The sequence below is a fragment of the Centropristis striata genome, chromosome 5 (assembly GCF_030273125.1).
Source record: "Centropristis striata isolate RG_2023a ecotype Rhode Island chromosome 5, C.striata_1.0, whole genome shotgun sequence".
Classification (NCBI taxonomy): domain Eukaryota; kingdom Metazoa; phylum Chordata; class Actinopteri; order Perciformes; family Serranidae; genus Centropristis; species Centropristis striata.
Window position 1 is genome coordinate 34,665,398 of NC_081521.1, and position 21,783 is coordinate 34,687,180.

At 36.9% G+C, this 21,783-nt stretch overlaps 3 protein-coding genes and 1 long non-coding RNA gene across 12 annotated transcripts in view; 3 read left to right on the forward strand and 1 right to left on the reverse strand.

The window, feature by feature from the left end:
* Window positions 1–12,809, reverse strand: part of ptpn22 (protein tyrosine phosphatase non-receptor type 22) — a 36,325-nt gene extending 23,516 nt beyond the window's left edge. Inside the window, exon 1 of the mRNA XM_059332470.1 lies at window positions 12,736–12,809. The gene's annotated coding sequence lies outside the window, so the exon portion shown is untranslated. The remainder of the gene's footprint in view (window positions 1–12,735) is intronic.
* Window positions 749–3,997, forward strand: LOC131971552 (complement receptor type 2-like). Its single transcript, XM_059333060.1, has 6 exons — window positions 749–872; window positions 2,048–2,144; window positions 2,227–2,415; window positions 3,408–3,575; window positions 3,658–3,837; window positions 3,990–3,997. The coding sequence occupies exons 2-6, from the start codon at window positions 2,087–2,089 to the stop codon at window positions 3,995–3,997; spliced, it is 603 nt and encodes a 200-aa protein (XP_059189043.1). The 5' UTR covers window positions 749–872; window positions 2,048–2,086.
* Window positions 4,030–7,052, forward strand: LOC131971157 (uncharacterized). The gene is made up of 3 exons (XR_009394358.1): window positions 4,030–4,169; window positions 5,091–5,188; window positions 6,329–7,052. It is a non-coding gene; the product is annotated as an uncharacterized LOC131971157 (long non-coding RNA).
* Window positions 11,283–21,500, forward strand: LOC131971156 (membrane cofactor protein-like). 9 transcript variants are annotated; one of them, XM_059332471.1, is made up of 15 exons: window positions 11,283–11,439; window positions 12,572–12,687; window positions 12,790–12,978; window positions 13,240–13,339; window positions 13,493–13,566; window positions 13,673–13,852; window positions 14,008–14,187; window positions 15,096–15,149; window positions 15,886–15,933; window positions 16,099–16,146; window positions 17,858–17,881; window positions 17,996–18,037; window positions 18,450–18,522; window positions 19,499–19,559; window positions 20,347–21,500. In XM_059332471.1, the coding sequence occupies exons 2-15, from the start codon at window positions 12,630–12,632 to the stop codon at window positions 20,347–20,349; spliced, it is 1,134 nt and encodes a 377-aa protein (XP_059188454.1). In that variant the 5' UTR covers window positions 11,283–11,439; window positions 12,572–12,629; the 3' UTR covers window positions 20,350–21,500. The 9 variants fall into 9 exon arrangements, with proteins under 9 accessions (XP_059188454.1, XP_059188458.1, XP_059188459.1 ...); XM_059332474.1 differs by having other exon boundaries at window positions 11,386–11,439; window positions 12,591–12,687; XM_059332472.1 differs by having other exon boundaries at window positions 11,424–11,535.
* The last annotated feature ends 283 nt before the right edge of the window (window positions 21,501–21,783 follow it).

Here is a 21,783-nt window from a genome sequence, read left to right on the forward strand (position 1 = left end):
AGGGAACACATGCTACAATGGCATAAAACATTTCCAATTGGATAAATTGTAGCGTGCCTTCAGAACCGACGCCATATAAAAAAAAAACACTTCCCCAAAAAATACCACAACAGAAACATGAAAAAACGTGCTGCAGTGAGCCAACAAATATAATTCCAGTAATGATTCAAGGTCAAAACCACAGAAACCTACAAAAAACAAAACAGAAACTGCATATCAAGTCAATGCAGTGAGACGGTGAAACATGGATGAAGCCAAAATAAACTGCGGCCAGCCATTTACTATCGAAATGTTTTGGTTTAACCTCCGGGGCTGAAAGTGAAGCCAATGCGGAAGTGCCAAAACTAGTTCCTAAGTTCCTCGACTGGCCACTTGAATCTAGCTGTTACAGCCTGTGTGATCATGTCTTTACATCCTCTGTTTGTCCCCTCAGGTGTTGTGTACAGACAAGACATGGAGCCAGCAGCCTGCTAAACAGGGGGGCTTAAAGGCATCTGTGGCCAGTTGCCCATGGCCTTCAGGTCCTTTATGGTGGCCTAATATGGCCATAAAACAGCTTAAAAGGGTTTTCTTGATTTATCATTTATTTATTATTTGTTTGAAGACACGTTGGCACACACTGCAGTTTTTCCAGCCTGAAGTAATCATTTGAATACTCAGTAATTAGTCAGCATTGATATAGCTGCCAAAAACGAACTGTGTTTTTGATGTTCGGACTTTGTTTAGTCAATATTGAAGGTACATGGTTTATGGTTAATGAATGTTGGTGACTTTCGACGCAGGACACAATATGCATCACTTTTTGGTTGGCGGTTTAAGAAGCAACCTAAATTCAACATTGTGGATCAGCAGCTGATTCTTCGCATTTAGTTGTAAGTAAAAAAAATGTACCCGAGGCTTTCGCCAACACAAGCCGGAATCAGAACAGTGATACTAAAACTATTGCTATTAACCTCTGTTGATGTTATGTTAGTGAAGTGAACCAATAGCTAGCGAAACTAAACCAGCCTGGGTTACTGTAGTGAATATAGCTGCTGTTTGGGCTTTGTCATTGTTTTGTTCAGTGATTGGTAGAGTAGCAAGAAGGCTATGAATTCTCACATTTCATTACTCAATTAAATTATATTATGTTAAGATCACCCTGAAAGAGTAGAGTATCCGGTTACTTCACTGTACTTAAGAGAGTTAAAGGTAGGGTTGTGAATTATCATGGAGAGAGATTTTCCTGAGTATTTTGCATGAAATGGCCATTGCATAATACATTTGTTTTAAATGATAAGGACCTGTCTATTTGTCAGTGGATGTACATTTGCTTTGGATTTTCTGTGGTCATTGTCACTGTCTGAACAGGATTCCTTTGGGATTTTCAGCAATTTTGTCAAGATTTGTTATTTTAATGAGAGTTCAAATATGAGTAACTTCTTCACGAAGGAGGCGACTTTCTCATTTTTCCCCCAAACTGCAATAAAGAGTTTGGTGTGATGTCTTCTTAAAGACTAAGCATATTTACCTACAAAGGCTAACCAGTTACCAGTATACATACGTTTGTAGATGAATAAATATTTATTGTTATTTGTGATGTTGGGTATTTTAACATAAACTGAATCCATATTGATGTTTTAGTTTGATGTTACATGTTTTTTTACATTACATGGCATTTAGCAGACGCTTTTGTCCAAAGCGACTTACAATAAGTGCATTCAACCTGATGGTACTAGACATAGACCATAGGAATCAAGTAAGTACATAACTTTAAGAGCTAACTGTCGCTAAAGGAGTGCTATATGTTAAAGAAGAAAAGAAGAGAAAAGAATAAGAGCTTATTTATTTATTTATTTTTCAATATATATGTTAGGTGACCATGACTTAACCGAGATATTGTTGGAAGATATAGGTCTTCAGCCTGTGGCGGAAGATGTACAGGCTGTCTGAGGTCCTGATGTCGGTGATGTAACTCGCTGTTATCACTAACTGCCACAGAGACGGTTTTGAACCATGTTAACCAAATAATAATTGTCTTGCTTACATCTGCGTTTTTCCTTGCCAGAAAGTTTGTTGACTTCAGTCAGACTTGCCAGATTCCGTCATGGCGGTCGCTCACTTCCTACTACTGAGCAGTCTTGGCCTTGCCATAACAACTTACGGTGAGTGGCAGTGACAAATGAGCTTGTTTGTGATTATGGTGTTTGGTGTTACTTTATCTTGTTCTCTCTTTCTTCATTATAGCTCAAAACTGCTCCCAACCTGTAGGAGAACCCAACATGAGTTTGAAAGGCAATGACACTCTGTTACAAACATTCCCAAATGGGACCAGGGTTTCTTTTGCCTGTGATGATGGCTACGTGAATGCAGGGGGGTCTGCATCCATTACTTGTACTAATGGCAGTTGGAGTCCTGTAATGGTCAAATGTGAGGGTAAATATCAGCAATAATTCATAATAGCAGCAATATTTCACAGCCATTTGGAATTATTTTGTAAATAATGTCTAACTATGTCCAAAAAAATCCTTCAGGGGCGAATTCACAAAGAATTCATTGTGGCAGCTGATAGCACCATGAATTGCGCATCACTTGCAACTGATGTCTGCCCCATCATAAGGGCCTATTCACAAAAGATATTGTGCTAATTATCACAGTGCAAACACGCTCATAAAGTTTTTAATCTGACCGAAATTTGCCTTTACACGTGATTGCAATTATGCAAAGTGGCAGAGTATAAATGTGCTAGAGGTTGAAGTACAAGATGTGAGAGGTGAAGCCCAGACAGCAAAGATACAGTAAATGTGTCTTTAGAGATAAGAGAGACACAGTGCATATTTACCCACAAGATACAACAGCGGATCTCCATCAATTATTTAAATCCCCAGAGCCAGACCAGCCAATCAGCCTGGAACTGTTATTAAATGTTCTGTGTTTGTCAACATATCCAAAAGATATGACACACACACGGTCCACTTTCACACAGTGAGCGTATTAGCTGTGGACATCACGAGAATAACTCTGAGTTTATTCAACTGATTATTTTCTCATGTATTTTCAAAAATTACACATAGAGGAGCTGAGAGGAGCGCCTGCCACTGAGTCCCAAAATAAAGGAGTTTTTCTGTTGTGATTCAGTTTTTTGCAATGAGCCTAATTTGCATAGAAAGGGGACGATTCTGTACTAACTGTCTGCATATTACCTAATTTTAAAATTTGTAAAAATAGAAAACAGGAGCACTGAGGCACAGTTTGCTTGGAAGTGCAGTTAGGGCTACAATTTAGCTTTTGTATATGCTTTGAGAATGACAAGTTTGTCTTTGCCTTTTTTGCACATGATTAATGGACACAAAAGCCTCAAAATCCTTTTGTGAATTCGCCTCTCAGAGTCCTTTGCCATTCTAATAGAGGTCCTTGTTATTTTGCAGTTGTGACTTGTGGTGGGCCACGTGCAATAGCATATGGCATTTTCAATCCAAGCAAAGAATCCTACAATTATGGAGAAGTTGTACACTACACTTGTGAGAGAGATTATGCACTCATTGGATCAGGAACACTGTCATGTTCGGATGATGAAACTTTTAAGTGTTTTTTTTAAATGTATATATAAGTGTTTTTTTTAAATGTATTAACACAGTGCCTAATTCCATTTTAATAGATGCCATTTTTGTTTTGCAGTGGTGACTTGTCCTGCGCCACCTGCAATACAGAATGGCAATTACAATCCAATCAAAGAACCTTATGAATATTTAGAAGTTGTACAGTACACTTGTGCAAGAGATTATACACTTATTGGAACAAGAACACTGTCATGTTCAGCAAATGGAACTTTTACGCCCGATCCACCAACATGTACCAGTAAGTGTTTTTTTAAATGTATTTCTTTTTTTCTAACCCTTTTCAACATTTTAGTAGAGTAAAATCAGTTGTGACTGATACTCTCACCCACTCATGAGTAGGCTATTTTGAAAATTGTATTAATATGAAATGGAAATTTTCTTTGCTTGCAGGGGTTTAATGTCCAGATCCCAACATTAGAAATGCTGAATGGTATGAGGGTTCCCGACCCCCTCATGGATACCAGTCTACGGTGACCTCCAGATGCAGATCCGGATATGCCATGATAGGATCCGGCGTCCTGACATGTGGTGTAGATAGTCAGTGGTTACCTGGGCTTCCAACATGTATCAGTAAGTCATTAATTACAATTACTAATTGTTGAGATATTGGAACAACGGTCAGCTTGTAATGTTTGAACATGTTTTCTTTACTAATCTAGATGTGATCACATTGTTCCATGTGCCATGTCATCTCGATGACCAGTGATTGGGTTAACCACCAAACGTTCTGTACACTGCCCATGGTTTCCCTTTTTAGATGAAGAATGGCATTGGGTTTTCTATTTTCTTTGCTCAGTGGTTAAGTTAAGTTTTTAAAAGGCTGCGCCTTTAATTAATGTTCTGAAATTATAAAATTTGTAAAAGTGCCAAATTTTAAATCAAGTCTTCCACCACACATCCTCTGTTCGCTTAACAGACTTCACAAACGTAAATATTCCCGAGGGTATGAAGGAAATGGTATGAAGTAGAAATTGGAGTCATGGACGTAGTCGTTTCAACAAGGCTGCAGGACATAAAATATTTCTCCTATTTGCATGTGCATTTTGGATAATTTGGTTTGCTAATCTGGAATAAAAAAAATAGAATTTACTGTTAACACCAGCAGTCCCATTTGTCTCCATGTTTGAGCATATCTTTTGGATGACACCCTTCTGTTGTGTAATACTTATTGCCTTTTTGGATTTTTTTGTTTTGTTTATGGGCTTAAGTTTTAGATACTGGCATATGGAAATTTGTTATTTAGTGACCAGGCCCTCACTCACTTTCTATGTAGTTTGTGTGCATGTTTTCGCCCCAATAATGCTGCCTGGAACAATCTTGTACTTATTAAATTAGTGTTCAACTGCATGTTTTCAAGATATGGAAGTAACTGTAATGGTACAGATACAACTCTTCAGACATAAGAAACATAATTAAAGGAATAAATGGATTTGTAATAGTAGCACATCTCTGATGTTGGTAACACTTTGCTGATTATTACTGTTTTTGCAGAAACACCAATCCCGACCCCCGTCCTGCTAGGATAGGATCCAGCGTCCTGACATGTGACTTAAATAGTCAGTGGTCACCTGGGCTTCCAAAATGTATCAGTAAGTCATTAATTACAATTACTAATTGTTTGAGGTCTGTAAAGAAAAGTCAGCTTAAGTTTGAACATGATTTTATATTAATCTAGATGTCATCACACTGATACGTGTGATTATCCTAACCATATAACATTCTATATACCTCTGCCTGTGTGTGTGTTGGTTTTTTTTTTTAGATAGAATTAGTAAAATATTCAAATACACACCATCATCAGAAATATTGCCTCCATATTTGAGCATATCTGTTGGATGACACCTTGCTGCTGTGTAAAACTTGAAAACATTTATTTTGTTAATGGGCAGAAGTCTTAGAAAGTGAAAGAGGGCCTGGAACAATCTTGTACTTTTAAGAAAAATGTAATCTTTTTAGTTAGGGTCTACAACAGGGCAGGAACTTCACTCGCCATTTGGCCTCATGCCCATGAAAAAAATATCTGCCCTGAGGCCACAGTGGCCTTGATGCCCCGCCCACTGCCCCAGTTTGTTTTGTGGTTTTCTAGTCTTCCTCTTTCCTGTCAACACAGCTTTGACACCTATGTCGGCATATGCCGTTCGGTTCATTAGCTAACAGTTAAAGTTGTTTTTAATCACACTAAACTGTGACTTACTGTTTTGAATAACTTCCTGTCACTAAACGCATGCAACTTTCAAAATAAGAGCGCAGTGTGTTAACAGAATTGACCACAGAATTTACAAGAAGACTGTCAAAACAAGATGCCTTAAATAAAATATATAAGAACCCTTATTCTCCTTTAAAATAATTCTTAAAATATGCAATGATTAAGATCGGTGGGTATGATGGAATAGTGGCATTAGAATCTGTGGTAGGGCACCAAATTTGGGCTTTTATGGAAAAAAAATTCTCCGGACCCCCTAGCCAGCTATTTTTCCACACTGGCTGGCTAGTGTCATTACTAGTCCTTAAATTAAATTAATTCTGGACATGAAATTAAAATTAAAAATCATTAAAATCATTGTTTTATTTTATGGCCTTGGTGCCCTCAAAATATTGACAACACTAAAAGCCAAGTGGCCTTGCCCTAAAATAACTAAATTCCAGGCCTGGTCTACTACCTTTTTATTATCAATCAATAACATAATTAAAGGGAACACTGTCTTGATTACTCCTTTATGTTTTTGCAGGAACAACAACCCCAAAGAAACCAACAGAAGGAGTCCATGTTAGTGCTTAACAACTGTCTAAAGCCCTGTGGTGTTGTACAGATACTTACACTTTTGTTTCAGAGAAGGTGTGGACTGCATTTTAACTAGTTTTGACAGCCTCTTCAGGATGAATTCATACCATCATTAAAGTGAATAAGTGTGATATGAACACATCCCTGATGTCAGTAACATTGTCCTGATTACTCTTTTGGTTCTTTTTCAGTAATTTCAACCACAACTAAAGCCACCACCATTACCACACATCCTTCTTCCACAAAGAAACTGACTGAACTGTATTAATAAACAACAGAACATTTACTATGCCGGCTGGAAATGAGGACTATAACGAATAATAAAGAAACGAGTCATTGCTCTATGTGATGTTCTGTGAAGATTCTAGTTACAATATGAATACACATTTATCAGAGCAAACAAATACAGTACAGGGTGTTTATTTTCCGTGTATACAAGTCGTACAATTGACCACAGGAAACAGCGGATGTGAGTCAGGCCCTGGACATTTTGCAGTTGAAAGCCAAACCCACAGATTCTGGCCACAAACAACATGGCTCTCATTTATATCATGTTAAAAACTGGGAGTACTGGGAGTGCAAACCTATTACAAGGAGAGTCTGTACATTTTCTGATGAGTCGGGCTATGTAAACAAGGATAGTGAGTTCCCAGTATAAATAAATTCAAATGCCTCAGTTAGCTATTTGCAAACTAGTCTCTTGCACAAACAATGAGTCAGCAGTGAGGTGTTCTATGGCATGGAAATATATTGTTTATAAAAAGGAAAAGAGGACTGTGTTCAGTGCTGGACACAAAAAATAAGCATTCCTCCCAGATCAGAAGATAGAAACAGACTGTATAAAATATGGATACAGTCTGAATGATGGCACCCATAGGTTGTTGAAGAGCTATATTGAAGCTCAAAGTGTAACCAAACAAAGGATAGCTGCTGAAGTGTACCCACCAAATGGTGGCTAGGATGGTTAGGTTTAGACAAGAGGAGTGACATTGGTTAAGGTTAAGGTAAGAATATCAAGGTCAGCAAATCAGAGGCAGAGGAGGACAGGTCATGCAGGTCAAGTATTTTTTACTTGTTTAATTGTTAGTTCCTTTCATATATTTGAAGTTTATACTGCTCGTTTACTATTTATTGTTATCTTTATTGAAACTCCTCTCTATCTTGCTATCCACGTTGCTGCTGTTATACTGGAAATTTCCCCGTAGTCGGACTAAAAAAGGAAATTGGTTTGGTGTGTATCTAGAGGTGGAGTTAGCTGAGGCGGTCTCATGCCCTTTTTATTACTTTATTGCAGGTTATGAAATTACAAATATTAACAGCTTAATTACATATTCAATTCATCCTGCCACATTTATGCATTTTTTACAAGAGGCAATGCCAAAAGAATAAATAAATAAGTAAATAAGATATTCATTTTTTAATTGTTTGCTTATTCAATGAATTGTTTCATTAAGGAAAAGAAAGAGAAGAAGAAGAAGAAAAAACAATCAAAAAAAAAAACAACAAAAAAAACGGCGGGGGGGACTCCTTCAACACTCCACGCACCGTTCTAGTTTTCCACTCCATTTATTTCCATTACCATTTACTCCAGTTTCTTTTAAATTCTTCTTCTCTGTTTCTTAATAGGTGATTATTTCCATTTCCTTAATCTCATCTATTGTTATTTTCCATTTGTTAATGGATGGTGAATTAACGTCCAACCAATTTCGTGTGATCTGTTTTAATGCAGTTATACGCATCACTGTATACAGATATTTATCTCCTTTATTCTCAATTTCGGATGGAATAGTACCTAAAAGAATATTAACTGGTTTTAATGGCTTCTTTAAATAAAATGTACTGATGATTTTCTCCTGAACTGCCCTCCAGAATGTTTCTAACACTGGACAGAAATAAAAAATATGTGCATGGTTAGCTTCTTGTTCCAGACATTCCCTCCAGTATTTTGCACTTCCTGATTAACTATATTTTTATTTAATGATTGGTGTTACAAAGAGCTTCATGTTAATTTTCCAGGCAAATTCTTTCCAATACTTTGATTGTGTTGTCTTAAATATTCTTTTACATGCTTCTTCCCATTCTTCTTCTGATATTGTTATTCCTTTTCCCATTTTTCTTTAGTGTTATCTACAGATTCTTTTGTTTCTTGTAGAATTTTATACAGTTTAGAGATTCCAGTATTAAAGCTATTTCTATTTTTGTTTATGAATTCCAATAATGTATGTTTTCTCTGAATCTGTTCTCTCTGCTCTTTCATGAGATAGCTCCTTATCTGGAAATATTGAAATAAATCCTTATAGTCTAAATTAAATGTTTTTGCTATTTTATCAAAGGGGTCTAGCACAGTATTTGTCATCAATTGTGAATACAATTGTAACCCCTTCTCTGCCCAGCCTTCTAATACTGTATACATTTTACCATAATTTAAGCCTTAATGTAATTTAAACAAGTGAGTTAGTCATGAAGGGAGAAAGAACTATAGAGACTAAAACTGTTTTAGTACCAGGCTGTAAATGTAATTATTTCTACTGTTTAGGGCAATTTTGCAAGCAACGGGGCAAGACAGGGCAAGAAACTGTAGTTCCTTTTTTAAGAATTTGAATGTGACAACAACAGGAAGTGAGCTGTGTGATTTAGGGTCAGGAGAGAAAAATATTGACAAAGAAACATGCAGTTCCTTTATCATTCACATTGTATTGTAGAAACTTTTTTGTCCCTCTTAACCTATTTTGGCTTTGTCTGACTTTTTGTAAATGCATTTACTTGACATTGTTACGACTATTTACTTTACTTAATATATGAATTTAAATGTCAAAATAATTTAAAAAGTAAAGCATCCCCAAACCACATTAAACAAGTCCTGTATTCTTTAAGAATTTGGAAGTGACATCAATGGGAAACGAGCTATGAGATTTAGGTGGAGGGGAGAAAAATCATGAAAGAGGAACATTTTCATATATAGTCAATCTACTTTGTTGCTCAGGAGGAAGTACATCACTTCCTCCTTTTGACTGTGCAGGGGTGGGGTTAATTACACCATGCTCTATGAATGCCCTGTGTCATGGTGCCTATTGTTGCCAAAGGACATTTTGGCAAGTTTTGGCCTTTTGGCTAATTACTGTCATTGGAGCCTACACATGATAAAAAATATTTTTCTGTGTGGGACCTACCTAAAGAAATTTGAAGGGGAGGCACCTACTGAGTGCTCTGAACTGACATCATATGGACCCAACAGCTCTGGGGAGTTATAGGAATTTATGCCCAGTTGTCCTTAGCCTCATAAACCCTGTATAGTAATATGGCCGTATCCGCTAAATAAGCTTTTTTTAAATGTAGCATTTATCTAGTTTGTTAAAAGACAAGTTATGACATACATATCAGTTATCAGCATTAATAAAGGTTCAAAAACACATGTGTTTGTGGTGTTTGGAGCTTAAGTGAACCTAAATATCCTATATTGTGTTCAATGTTTTTTTTTTCCTGTCAATATTCAAGTTTCATTGTTCAGATATTTTTAAAATTCTTAATAAGAATGTCAGACCTCATTGTCATAAAAGATCAAATGAAAAAATAAAAAGAAACAAAGAGAGAAATTCAAATAATTTTAAAGTTATAAATCGACTACATTAACATAATACAAGCTATTTAAAAAAATGTTTAAGGGGAGGATGATTTGGCAAATTTAGATTGTGTATATGAAATTTACCAAGCAGGATCATGATGTTTATCATAAAATACAACTAATACATTCTAAATTAACAATAATTTCTTTCAGATTTGATTTTTATTGTGATCAGTGTCTTTAAATTGTAGGCTATATTCCCATATAGGTCCAAAATTGAATAGAATGTGAACACTATATAACAAACAGGTTGACTATGAGGAGAAAAGAAATTATGCATTTTTAAACGAACCTCTCTAATCTTGTTGTAAATATCGTCACACTGTTAAAATAATCACCTAAGTCCTTTTTTGTCAAAATTGTTTTGTTTTTTTGCCTAAATCATCTCCTCATGACACCGGCCACCTATGGTGAAATCGCCTACATCCTCAGTTGATCAGATCATGTGATTTTACCCCTTTAAAATCATCACTTCTTTGACAATTTGCCACATTCATAGGCATCATATAAAAACCCAGCAAAGAAGAGCTAAGTAACACTTTACTCTAAGGCAGGGATGGGCAACTTATATGTATGTTATATACAAAAGGTTTGAAGCAAATAAAAAATAACCACTTACTGTGATTTCTTTTTTTCAGTGCAAGAACAGCAGACCAACATTAATTGCAAGAAGTAATTTTGTGCATTTTTTCAACGCACTTTTAAGATTTCATGCTCAAATGTAGTTGTACTGAGGGCCACTTCAAGTGAGGCTGCGGGGCCGTATGCAGTCCCCGGGCCTCCACTTGCCCATCCCTGCTCTAAGGTGTCTACATAAGAGTGACATGAGCGTGTCATAAACATGACATGGGATGTGTCATGAACATTAATGACACTTTGAAGTAACATTAATGCTCATGATACATGTCATGTCATGTTTCTGACAGGCTTGTGTGACTCTTATGTAGACACCTTCAAAATAAAGTGTTACCATATCTTGCTTAAGTCACAAAGGCATGTTCAAAAAATTGCCTAAGTCATTTATTTCTCTTAAATTACATAATTTACACACAGTGTTATTGCTATGCCAATAGCCATCCTTTGTTACATCCTTTTTGAGTGAAATGATCAATAAATATCATATGTTACACTTTTGGTGAAGTTTTTTGTTTCCTGCAAAACTTGAAAAAATGACTTTGGCGATTATTTTAACAGTGTGACGATATGCTGGAATTTGGAGAGAGAGACTTCATTGTGAGGTCATATTAGAAAAAAACAAACGCTGATAAACTTTATGATTTTCAGCTGAGAGCAAAGCGTCACCGATTCGCTGGAAGCCGAGCTGTCCGGAAGGCCCCGCCTATTATGTTCCGACAAGAAGGCGTGGCCGTCCACAAGAAGCTCAGTTCACGGATGTGGATCAGTAGCTGCCATAGTGATTCTTCGCATTTAATCGGGTAAGTCAAAAATCTTATCCGATGCTTTAACAAACTGCTCTTCCGAAGCTGACCGAAAACATAACGACGATATCGCTGTGACCTGAGTAAAACAATGTAGGTTATTATTACCGTTTGATGGTCAGCTAACTGATAGCTAACTAGCTTAACCCTGCTTGTGTTGACAGGACCCAGGCTGTTTTAATAAGGTATTGATAACAAGCCAATTAAGTCACAATTTTGAACACAGCTTCGGGCTTTTCCCCACCCTAAAGATCTATCGTTTTTTTCGGCATATACACTATATAAATTGAATATAGATTTAGGCTTATACCGTGAATATAACTGCGACGCGCTAACACCCACGGTGAAGGAAGATGGCAGGCACCACACGCGTGATGTCATTTTACGGGCTGAGTTTTTACTGCTATATTGGCATCTTTCTATTTCTCTCATTTTAAAAGTATTCCGGACTTGCCAGTCGGAACTATCGTTACAGACACTTTGGGAAATGGCTTGGTGAAAGTCGGTATATAAGCAGTACCATGTTTATAAGCTAATGTTGATATATTTTGAATGGAGTTTGGCGTAATGTTTTCTTTAAAGGAAACGGGACAATGCAAGCAAATTCACCTATAACCAGGGTTCATACGGATGATTGAAATCCTTGAAATGCTTATATTTTAATGTATTTTCAAGGTTTTAAAAGTGCTTGAAATTCTGACTGTATTTCTCTTGCAATCTGACTATATATATAATCACATGTTCAATGAAAAAAATAATTGAATATTGAGATTAGCAAACTGTACTTTTGGTTGTTAAAAGTGTAAAACCATCGCTGTCTGTATGGTTGAGTGAAATTACCCCTTTTAGCATGTAAGTACTCTTCCAAAACATGCAACTCACAACCATTGTAAGGTCCTGGAAAAGCTGGAAAATGGACCTTGAAAGTCCTTGAAAAGTGCTTGAATTTGACCACTCAAAGTGTATGGACCTTGTATAACGATCGAATTGTAAGCAGTGTACACATGCAGACTAAATATTAAGCGTTTGTTATATTGGGTGTTTTAATCCAAACGGAATCTATGCTGATGGTTTAGTTCGATGTAACGTAGTATTAACAAAGCTATTACTCCAATTTTCTTGCTTACAGCTGCGTTTGTCCTTGCCAGAAAGCTTGTTGACTTCAGTCAGACTTTCCAGATCCCGTAATGGCTGTCGCTCACTTCCTACTACTGAGCAGTCTTGGCCTTGCCATAACAACTCAAGGTAAGTGGCAGTGACAAATAAGCTTGTGATTATGGTGTTTGGTGTTACCTTATCTTGTCCTCACTTCTAGTCTCCATCTTGCTTTCTCTGTCTTTACTACAGCTCAAGACTGCTCCCGACCTGTAGGAGGACCAAACATGAGTTTGAAGGGCGATGACATTCTTTTACAAACATTCCCAGATGGGACCAGGGTTTCTTTTGCCTGTGATCCTGGCTACGTGAGTGCAGGCGGGTCTGCATCCATTACCTGTACTGCTGGCACTTGGAGTCCTGTGAAATTGAAATGCGATCGTGAGTAATGGTGCTAAATTTTATATTCATATGCTATATATAATAGGAGAAATATTTCACAAGTTTAAACTAGTAATAGTCTGTTATTTTAACCATTTAGTAAATAACATCTTACCAAGATATAAATGCTAGATAAATAAATGAGTGCCTGATGTGATAATGTCCAGTAATCACTCAGTCCGTTGAATCATTTGTGCATAACAATATCCAGTCATTTTTAAAAGGGGGAATTTAATCCATGTGACGGTTTTCTTTTTTCAGCAAGGAACTGTGGCTCCTTCGGAGAGTTGTTAAATGGACAAGTTACTTACCCTGAAGGGTCATCTTTTGGCGATCAACTATTGATGATTTGTAACGAGGGGTAAGTCATGTTTCCAAATCAAAACATCTACTCTTAAAGTAGGTGTTTAGTCGGACTTACAAGTTGGTGTAATATCAAACGAAAGGTCAAACACAGATCTTGAAATTTGTTGTCTGAAGTCTAACTATTTCTTTCTTTTTATTTCCTAATTAGTTATAATCTGGTTGGCAAACCTCGGGTTACTTGTGGAGTCCAGGGGTGGGAGGGCAGGTTGGCTGAATGTGAAGGTTGGTAAATCCTGAGTTTTTATTTAGTCATGAGTCTTGTATTAACGCAGTCTGTATTAACACAGTGCCTAATTCCATTTTAATAGATGCCATTTTTGTTTTGCAGTGGTGACTTGTCCTGCGCCGCCTCCAGTGCAGAATGGCAATTACAGTCCAATCAAAGAACCTTATGAATATTTAGAAGTTGTACAGTACACTTGTGCAAGAGATTATACACTTATTGGAACAAGAACACTGTCATGTTCAGCGAATGGAACTTTTACGCCCGATCCACCAACATGTACCAGTAAGTGTTTTTTTAAATGTATTTCTTTTTTTTCTAACCCTTTTCAACATTTTAGTAGAGTAAAATTTAGTTGTGACTGATACTCTCACCCACTCATGAGTAGGCTATTTTGGAAAATTGTATTAATATGAAATGGAAATTTTCTTTGCTTGCAGGGGTTGAATGTCCAGATCCCAACATTAGAAATGCTGAATGGTATGAGGGTTCCCGACCCCCTCATGGATACCAGTCTACGGTGACCTACAGATGCAGATCCGGATATACCATGATAGGATCCGGCATCCTGACATGTGGTGTAGATAGTCAGTGGTTACCTGGGCTTCCAACATGTATCAGTAAGTCATTAATTACAATTACTAATTGTTTGAGATATTGGAACAACAGTCAGCTTGTTATGTTTGAACATGTTTTCTTTACTAATCTAGATGTGATCACATTGTTCCATGTGCCATGTCATCTCGATGACCAGTGATTGGGTTAACCACCAAACGTTCTGTACACTGCCCATGGTTTCCCTTTTTTAGATGGCATTGGGCTTTCTATTTTCTTTGCTCAGTGGTTAAATTAAGTTTTTAAAAGTTTAATTAATATTCTGAAATTCTAAAACTTGTAAAAGTGCCAAATTTTAAATCAAGTCTTCCACCACACATCCTCTGTTCGCTTAACAGACTTCACAAACGTAAATATTCCCGAGGGTATGAAGGAAATGGTATGAAGTAGAAATTGGAGTCATGGACGTAGTCGTTTCAACAAGGCTGCAGGACATTACATATTTCTCCTATTTGCATGTGCATTTTGGATAATTTGGTTTGCAAATCTGGAATAAAAAAATAGAATCTACTGTTAACACCATCAGTCCCATTTGTCTCCATGTTTGAGCATATCTTTTGGATGACACCCTTCTGTTATGTAATACTTATTGCTTTTTTGGAAATTTGTTTGTTTATGGGTAAAATAAGTTTTAGATACTGGCATATGGAAATTTGTTATTTAGTGACCAGGCCCTCACTCACTTTCTATGTAGTTTGTGTGCATGTTTTTGCCCCAATAATGCTGCCTGGAACAATCTTGTACTTATTAAATTAGCGTTCAACTGCATGTTTTCAAGATATGGAAGTAACTGTAATGGTACAGATACAACTCTTCAGACATAAGAAACATAATTAAGAGGAATAAATGGATTTGTAATAGTAGCACATCTCTGATGTTGGTAACACTTTGCTGATTATTACTGTTTTTGCAGAAACACCAACCCCGACTAAACCCACCACCACCACCACCACAAAGGACCCAGCAGGTAGAGTCATTGTTTATGCTTAAGAACCATCGAAAGCGATGCTGTGTTGTCACCTGACAAAATGGTGCAGTTTGAATTCACTCTGATTCATTAACAACAAAGACTGTTTATTTTATCCGTAAACAGTTTCCCCAACTGATTTTCCAGAAACTAACCTGATCACATTAACCCAGGTGGAGGATTCTATTTCTTTTGCTTACGCCTAATTTGAAATAATTACACAAATAACACAAATAATTGCTTCACCAAGAAACCTACCTCTAGCACTTGTGCTAAATTCTGTTTATATAAGGGCTGAGAGAAGTCTTAGTTTACGTTGCAATATTTCCCTCAAAGGAAATTGCAACTTACACTTGCAACACAGTAATGTTGCAGTTACATCCAGGATTGCAAAGGCTGGAATAGCTTTGTCTTTATAAATTCTGAACTTCTTATGGGGGAAAACACACATGGAAAGAAATACTAGGTCTTTATGGCATATTTTTATTAAAAGTATGCCCTTTTAATTTAATTTTAACATTCATCATCACTCTCTCCCATCAAAAATGTAGCCCAAACTACTGCACTGTCTGAGCCATGATTATATTTTTAGCTAATTTTTAAATATTAACACATACGGAAAATGCACATGGAAACCAATACTAGGTCTTATGGCATATTTTGGTAAAAATATTTTGTGACATTGGTAAAAGTATGCCCTTTTAATTTAATTGTAACCATGCGGTACATTCAACAGCACGCACTCCCATCACGACTGCCAGTACTACTGCACTGTCTGAGCCATGTAAGTTTTGATTATATTTTGAGTAAATCAGTTTACCAGCGGACATTGATTGTTTGCTTGATTGAGCAATTTTCCAACATTGTTGGCTCATATTTTTAAAGTACCCTTCCCTATTAGTTAACTTGCCCTTTTAATTTAAATGTAACCATGCACTACATTCAACAGCACGCACTCTCATCACAACTGCCAGTACTACTGCACTGTCTGAGCCATGTAAGTTTTGATTTTATTTTGAGTAAATCAGTTTACCAGCGGACATTGATTGTTTGCTTGATTGAGCAATTTTCCAACATTGTTGGCTCATATTTTTAAAGTACCCTTCCCTATTAGTTAACTTGCCCTTTTAATAATCGCCGCATAGCACATTTCACACTGCATTCGACATTCCCATTGAAAGTTTCCACCTTGAATATTCCTCAAATGTTACAACCCTAAACTCACTCCAGTTGGCTAAAAAATATGCCAACTGGTTAAGGAAAATGTCTACATCTTCCACTTGTGCACACATTGGCCGTCATTTATCAAACGAGCGTAGAAACGAGCGCAGATAAGAGTAAGAATGATCGGTTGTTGATAAATGTGGCGGCTCCAAACAAGCGTAATTTCAAATACCACGCCCAAATATAAACCTGATTCAGATGGCTCGCCTCGAGAGTTTACGACACCGAAGGGCGCAATAACAACAGGAGCGAAATACACATTTTACAGAAATACGCAGTGATGGAGGTTTACGAAATAAAAGTACAGGTAAAACAATGTTTTAATCCTAATAGAAGAGGAGTATCTCAGAGGCAGAAAGTGAAACGCTGACGTCCAACAGCTGCAACACAACAAACTGGTTTTGTTTGGCAGCATAAAAAGTGAAAAGGAAGGAAATCAGTGGTGCAGAGTAGCAGTGGATCATCCAACTCCCGGTGAGGTTGGAGTAATTAATTTATACATCGTGATATATAAAGCCTTTTTAGCATATGTAATAATGCAAATATTATTATTATGATGGAGAGATATTATTCACTTCTTTACATTCAGTAAGAATTCTGTCCTAGTCAGAGGAGCGTGTGGCAGCGCTGATTGGAAATGTTTCTATTCGGGCACCACCACTGGTGGAGGAGACACTGTCGGAGCCGGATAACGGTAAATAGCAGAAGACAAAAACATTTAATAGCCTCGGCTAGTATTCTGGTTAGAGAATTTCACTGTCTCACGGTGTATTTATTTTTAATGATGTTTTAGTGATAAATGATATAGCCTAAACATACTTTGGTTTGTCACCATTAAAAAAAAAAAAACACAGCAGAGTTGTATCCGTTCCAGGCATCGATACAATAGTCTAAGCTCAGTTCTCTGACTCAGACGTGTGGACTTCATGCTGACTCAAATTTGCGTACGAGAGCTGAGAGCAGATATGAGATCTGATCGTACTCCCCGCTCACGTCCTGATTGATAAATGCCGAGCCTTGCGTAGAAATGGTCGTGAGCCCACTTTACGCTCACTTTGTCGTACGCTCGTTTGATAAATGAGGGCCAATGTATTTATTTATATATTCCTGTACATATGCACATGCTTTGCACTTTACTGCTCTTTTGCACTTCTGGATATATGCTTTTTGTTGTCTAAGTACCTGTACTCTGTGCAATGGCAAAGTTTAATCTAATCTAATCTAAATCATTGACTTTTCATGGCTTTTTTTGTGTGATTTTAATTTCGACTCAACAGTGATGATGGTTTTCTCTACGTGTATAGCAATCAGTCACTCTTCTTTTCCAGCAGTCACAACACGCCAGCCATTGCCAACACTTTATCTCATCATAAAATCCTTGACCTTGACATTTGCAGAACATGACTGGCGCCTTGTTAAAGTGTATGTAAGATACCGTAGATGGACTAAACTTTTAATGTTCTAACTTTATATCTCTACTTCAGCTTCTCCTGACCCGGTCACACCTTGTAAGTAATTTATTTAAATGGATTATTTTGTTTTTTTTAACAGTAGCAGATGAGCATAGTAGTCTACCCAAAGCCACAGTTTGACATAATTCTGTCCTTTTTATTTGTTTACAGCTAACAATGGCCCTCGAATAGGATTGGGTGTTGGTTTGGCAGGTAAGTTTATACTTCATCCTTAAACGGTAGATTAAGAATGTAAATGTTGACATGAATAAGTTAATGAAGGCCACAGAAGATCACTGTGTCTGAAGTGGGCATCATGTTCTTATTTGGGTCAACAGCTAACAAAGTGACCTATGTATTCATCAGCCATAACCACATACTCATGTGGTAATGGCTGGTTCTGTGACTACTGTTTTTTTTGTGTTTTGTACTTAACCATTTTGCAATGTAAGGTGCATATTCAAAGAGAGCAACAGCAATAATTGCATAAAGCTTTTTGGGATTACCAATCAAGCTCTTTTCATGTCATACATTTAAATGGCACTCAAATGTGTTTGCCTCATTGCTCATTATCTTTATTTACGTCATTATCAAACATCTTCATTTTTTTTCCTCATCAAAATAGCCCTCATAGGTTGTGTCATCACTGCTTGTGTATGCTATTTCTGTGGAGTCCCGGCTTGCATCAAGGATAAACGGTAACATTCGGTTTTATTCAACTATGCCAACTAATCCTTGAAGTGGCTTTGTCACTAATGGCTTTTCAATGTTTTTATTTTCATCTCAAACCAACTATTAACAGAGCACAATCTTCCAACCTTTTGTTCATGTCTCTGTGCTTTGTATATAGTCCGCTTTTTTCGTATTGTTAAAGCTGTCTGTGTGTCAAGTCTTGCATGCTGGAGTTTTGTGCATATATAAGGTATAATGTAATGTTATTGTGTATATAGCATTTCATAGGAAATATGCTTTGCATTTTAATCATCTGTGGTCCATTTCAATGCTTTCACTTATTAGTAGCTTACACTTACACAAATGACTTGTCTGAATCAAACAGCACCCATCAAGTGTCTTCCAGTGAAGGAATGGCAGTTTGAAGAAAGTGACTTGTTGCATGGCAGCTAGTGATAATTTGCAAGTGTCACATGACCTATGTTTTGTCATTTCACTTCATTTCACTTCAGCCTCAAATCAATTAAATTGTACTTTGTCTGTCAAACTCTTAGGTATCCCTATGGATACAAAGAGGGGTTTTCACATTTTTATTATAAATTAAACAAATGTGACATGCCCATACACTTGGAACATTGTTCTAAAATCTTCTTATTATACTGCAATCTAATTTAACATTTTTAAAAATGCCACATGATATGAATTTAAAACCACCATCTAAACTTTTGCATCTTTGATGATGCTTTGGTGACCTGTTGATTTCCGATCTGCGAAATGGATCGGTAGTATTTTGCATCTTATTGCATTGCATTATTTCAGAATGACATTGCATTAGACGGGGCGGGTGTGTGTATTTGTGCTTGTGTTTGTTAGGTATTCTTTAAAAGGGGCTGGTCTGTAGTTTTGTGAGGGTTTCTCTGGATTTACTTCAGCTCTCCGCACTTCTTGTTTGCCTGGTCGTACAACAAGCGGTAAGATTGACCAGTAATTATTGGATTACAGCTCTCGTGGAGGCTATCCTGACAATGATGCTACAAAAGATGGGGAGGATGTAGCACTTTCGGTAAGAAGAAGGACCAGCAAGCACATTTGGACTCATTTATGCCAGATAGTGATATGATGTTTAAGAATAATATGTGAAAACACACAAGCTTTCATACTGTATTTCCATGATGTGTTACTAATATTTTCTTCCTTCTTCTTCATTATTATCTGCTACTTAACACCTGCCTGCATGACTTCCATAGACTGTATGTAAACATGGATGACATGACAGCTCCCCAGAAATGAGCCAAAAACGTCTTGATCGCCTCCTGGTGGCAGGCTGCAGTATAGCTCATAAACCTGCCCCCCATTGTTGGTGGATGGGACATGAGCTACACTAAAAACTCGAAGTAGAGATTCCCAAAGATGGTTTCTGTCATATTTGGCAGTTACATAGAGTTTGTTAAAGTATGTTTTCTGATAACTTTGGTTTTATTTAGTTATTCTATAAAACAAGGGTGTCATGATGACGTCATGATTGACAGCTGTAATTGACTCACAATATGTCGGGCACATGTTTGGTTTGGACTTTGATACTGCAGGCTCCACTCATTGTCACTACTGCGCAGACTGTGGCTCTAAATGACGTCACCAGCGCAAGATGGCGTATCAGGGATATTTTGGCCTCATTGTTACACAGTGGGAGGAAATGGAGACGTCATCCATTCTTTATACAGTCAATGGTTACATACCCTCAAAAACCTTTAACAGTATTCTTTCCTCTTTTACAGGGGTGTAAGGATTTGTAATACTTGTGTAAAAAATGTCTAATTTAGATCATTTTTCTTTGCTTCTGTTTTTTGTAGTAAGCGTAGCACTACTGCTGGTCCAAAATTGCTGGGTGTAAAACTGTCTGGTTGAGAAGAAGATGATCATATCACTGGACAAGTCTTCAAATCTACTGTGTGCACAATCCTGTGGAACCCACCAAAAAAAAGTTTGTGCACGCCAGTCTAAGATTCAGAAAAACTGAACCCCTTATTCTCCATAATTCAGTTCAGTGATGTTTGGGATGGCACCCCTTTTCTTTGGACAATAGTGTAATCGCTATCGCAACAGTGTTTTATGCTGTAATTATGAAGGAAAGAGATTTGATGTTTATGGAAGAGGCTTAAACCCAATGTTGATTTAATATTATTGCACTATAGCTCACAGCACAGCGCAGCGCAGCCTGGCTGTTACAGCTCAAGTATACGGATCGCTTTCAACAAGCAGAATCAGTAAAGAATGTTTGAATGCTTGACCTATTGTAATATAGATTTTGTTTAAATTTTAGAAAAGAAAAAAAAATCCACATTTATCAGTTTTGTGCTTAAGACAGCTGTTGATTTGCCTGTATATAGCTGCAAAAAAATTATTCCATTGGTGTAACTGATATGGAAATTATTTGTGTAAAAAAAAAAAAAAAGAGAAGCTGATGACCTCCAACTGCTACCTTTTCAAGAGATAATAATGGGATCTGTAAAACAGTCCCTAGCATAGTGCCTAAATATAGGCATGTTCAAACTGCCTTAAATGAGAACCACGTAGCATAGTTTTTGTCAGTTTTTTTAATGTTACTGGAAACTTAATGTTTGTGCTAATTAATTAGCCATGTTTAATGGCATGTATGTCAATATCCTCTGGCATGTAAAAAATATAGCTATTGTAATACCACTAATAAAAACATCACATCTCCCCCCTCCATATTGGTTTTGTAAACCCCTCTCTGCCAGAGTTTCAGTTTAATGTTTGTTGAACTATACACCACTATAAAGAATGAGTAAAACAGTGTGTGTATGGTTATGTAAAGATTTAAAGACTTTGATCTCAGAAAATGTTGCACTTGCTTTTTGTCTATTTATTGAATGTATTCAGATTTGTTTCAGAAAATCATTACGTTTTTCTTTTGATTTGAGGCAGGATTTTATTTGGCAGCACAGTTTGTAATAAATTAATAAAATAAAACAATAACAGACAATGTAATGGACTGGATTTATAAAGCACTTCACAACCTTTGCATCCTATTCACCCTCTCACACACTTTGGCTAGGAATGGCCAACCATCAGAAATAATTTGGAAAACACATTGACATGTTATGTGGATAGCTGGGGATCAAGGCACCAACGCTGCTGTAAGTGGATCTACATATACACCCTCACATTATTGTGTTAACAGTGAGGATGCTGTCTAAAATGTAAACAAAACCAACAAAAAAACACCTTACGATGCATGGAATTCTGAGTGAATTTATAAAATAGTT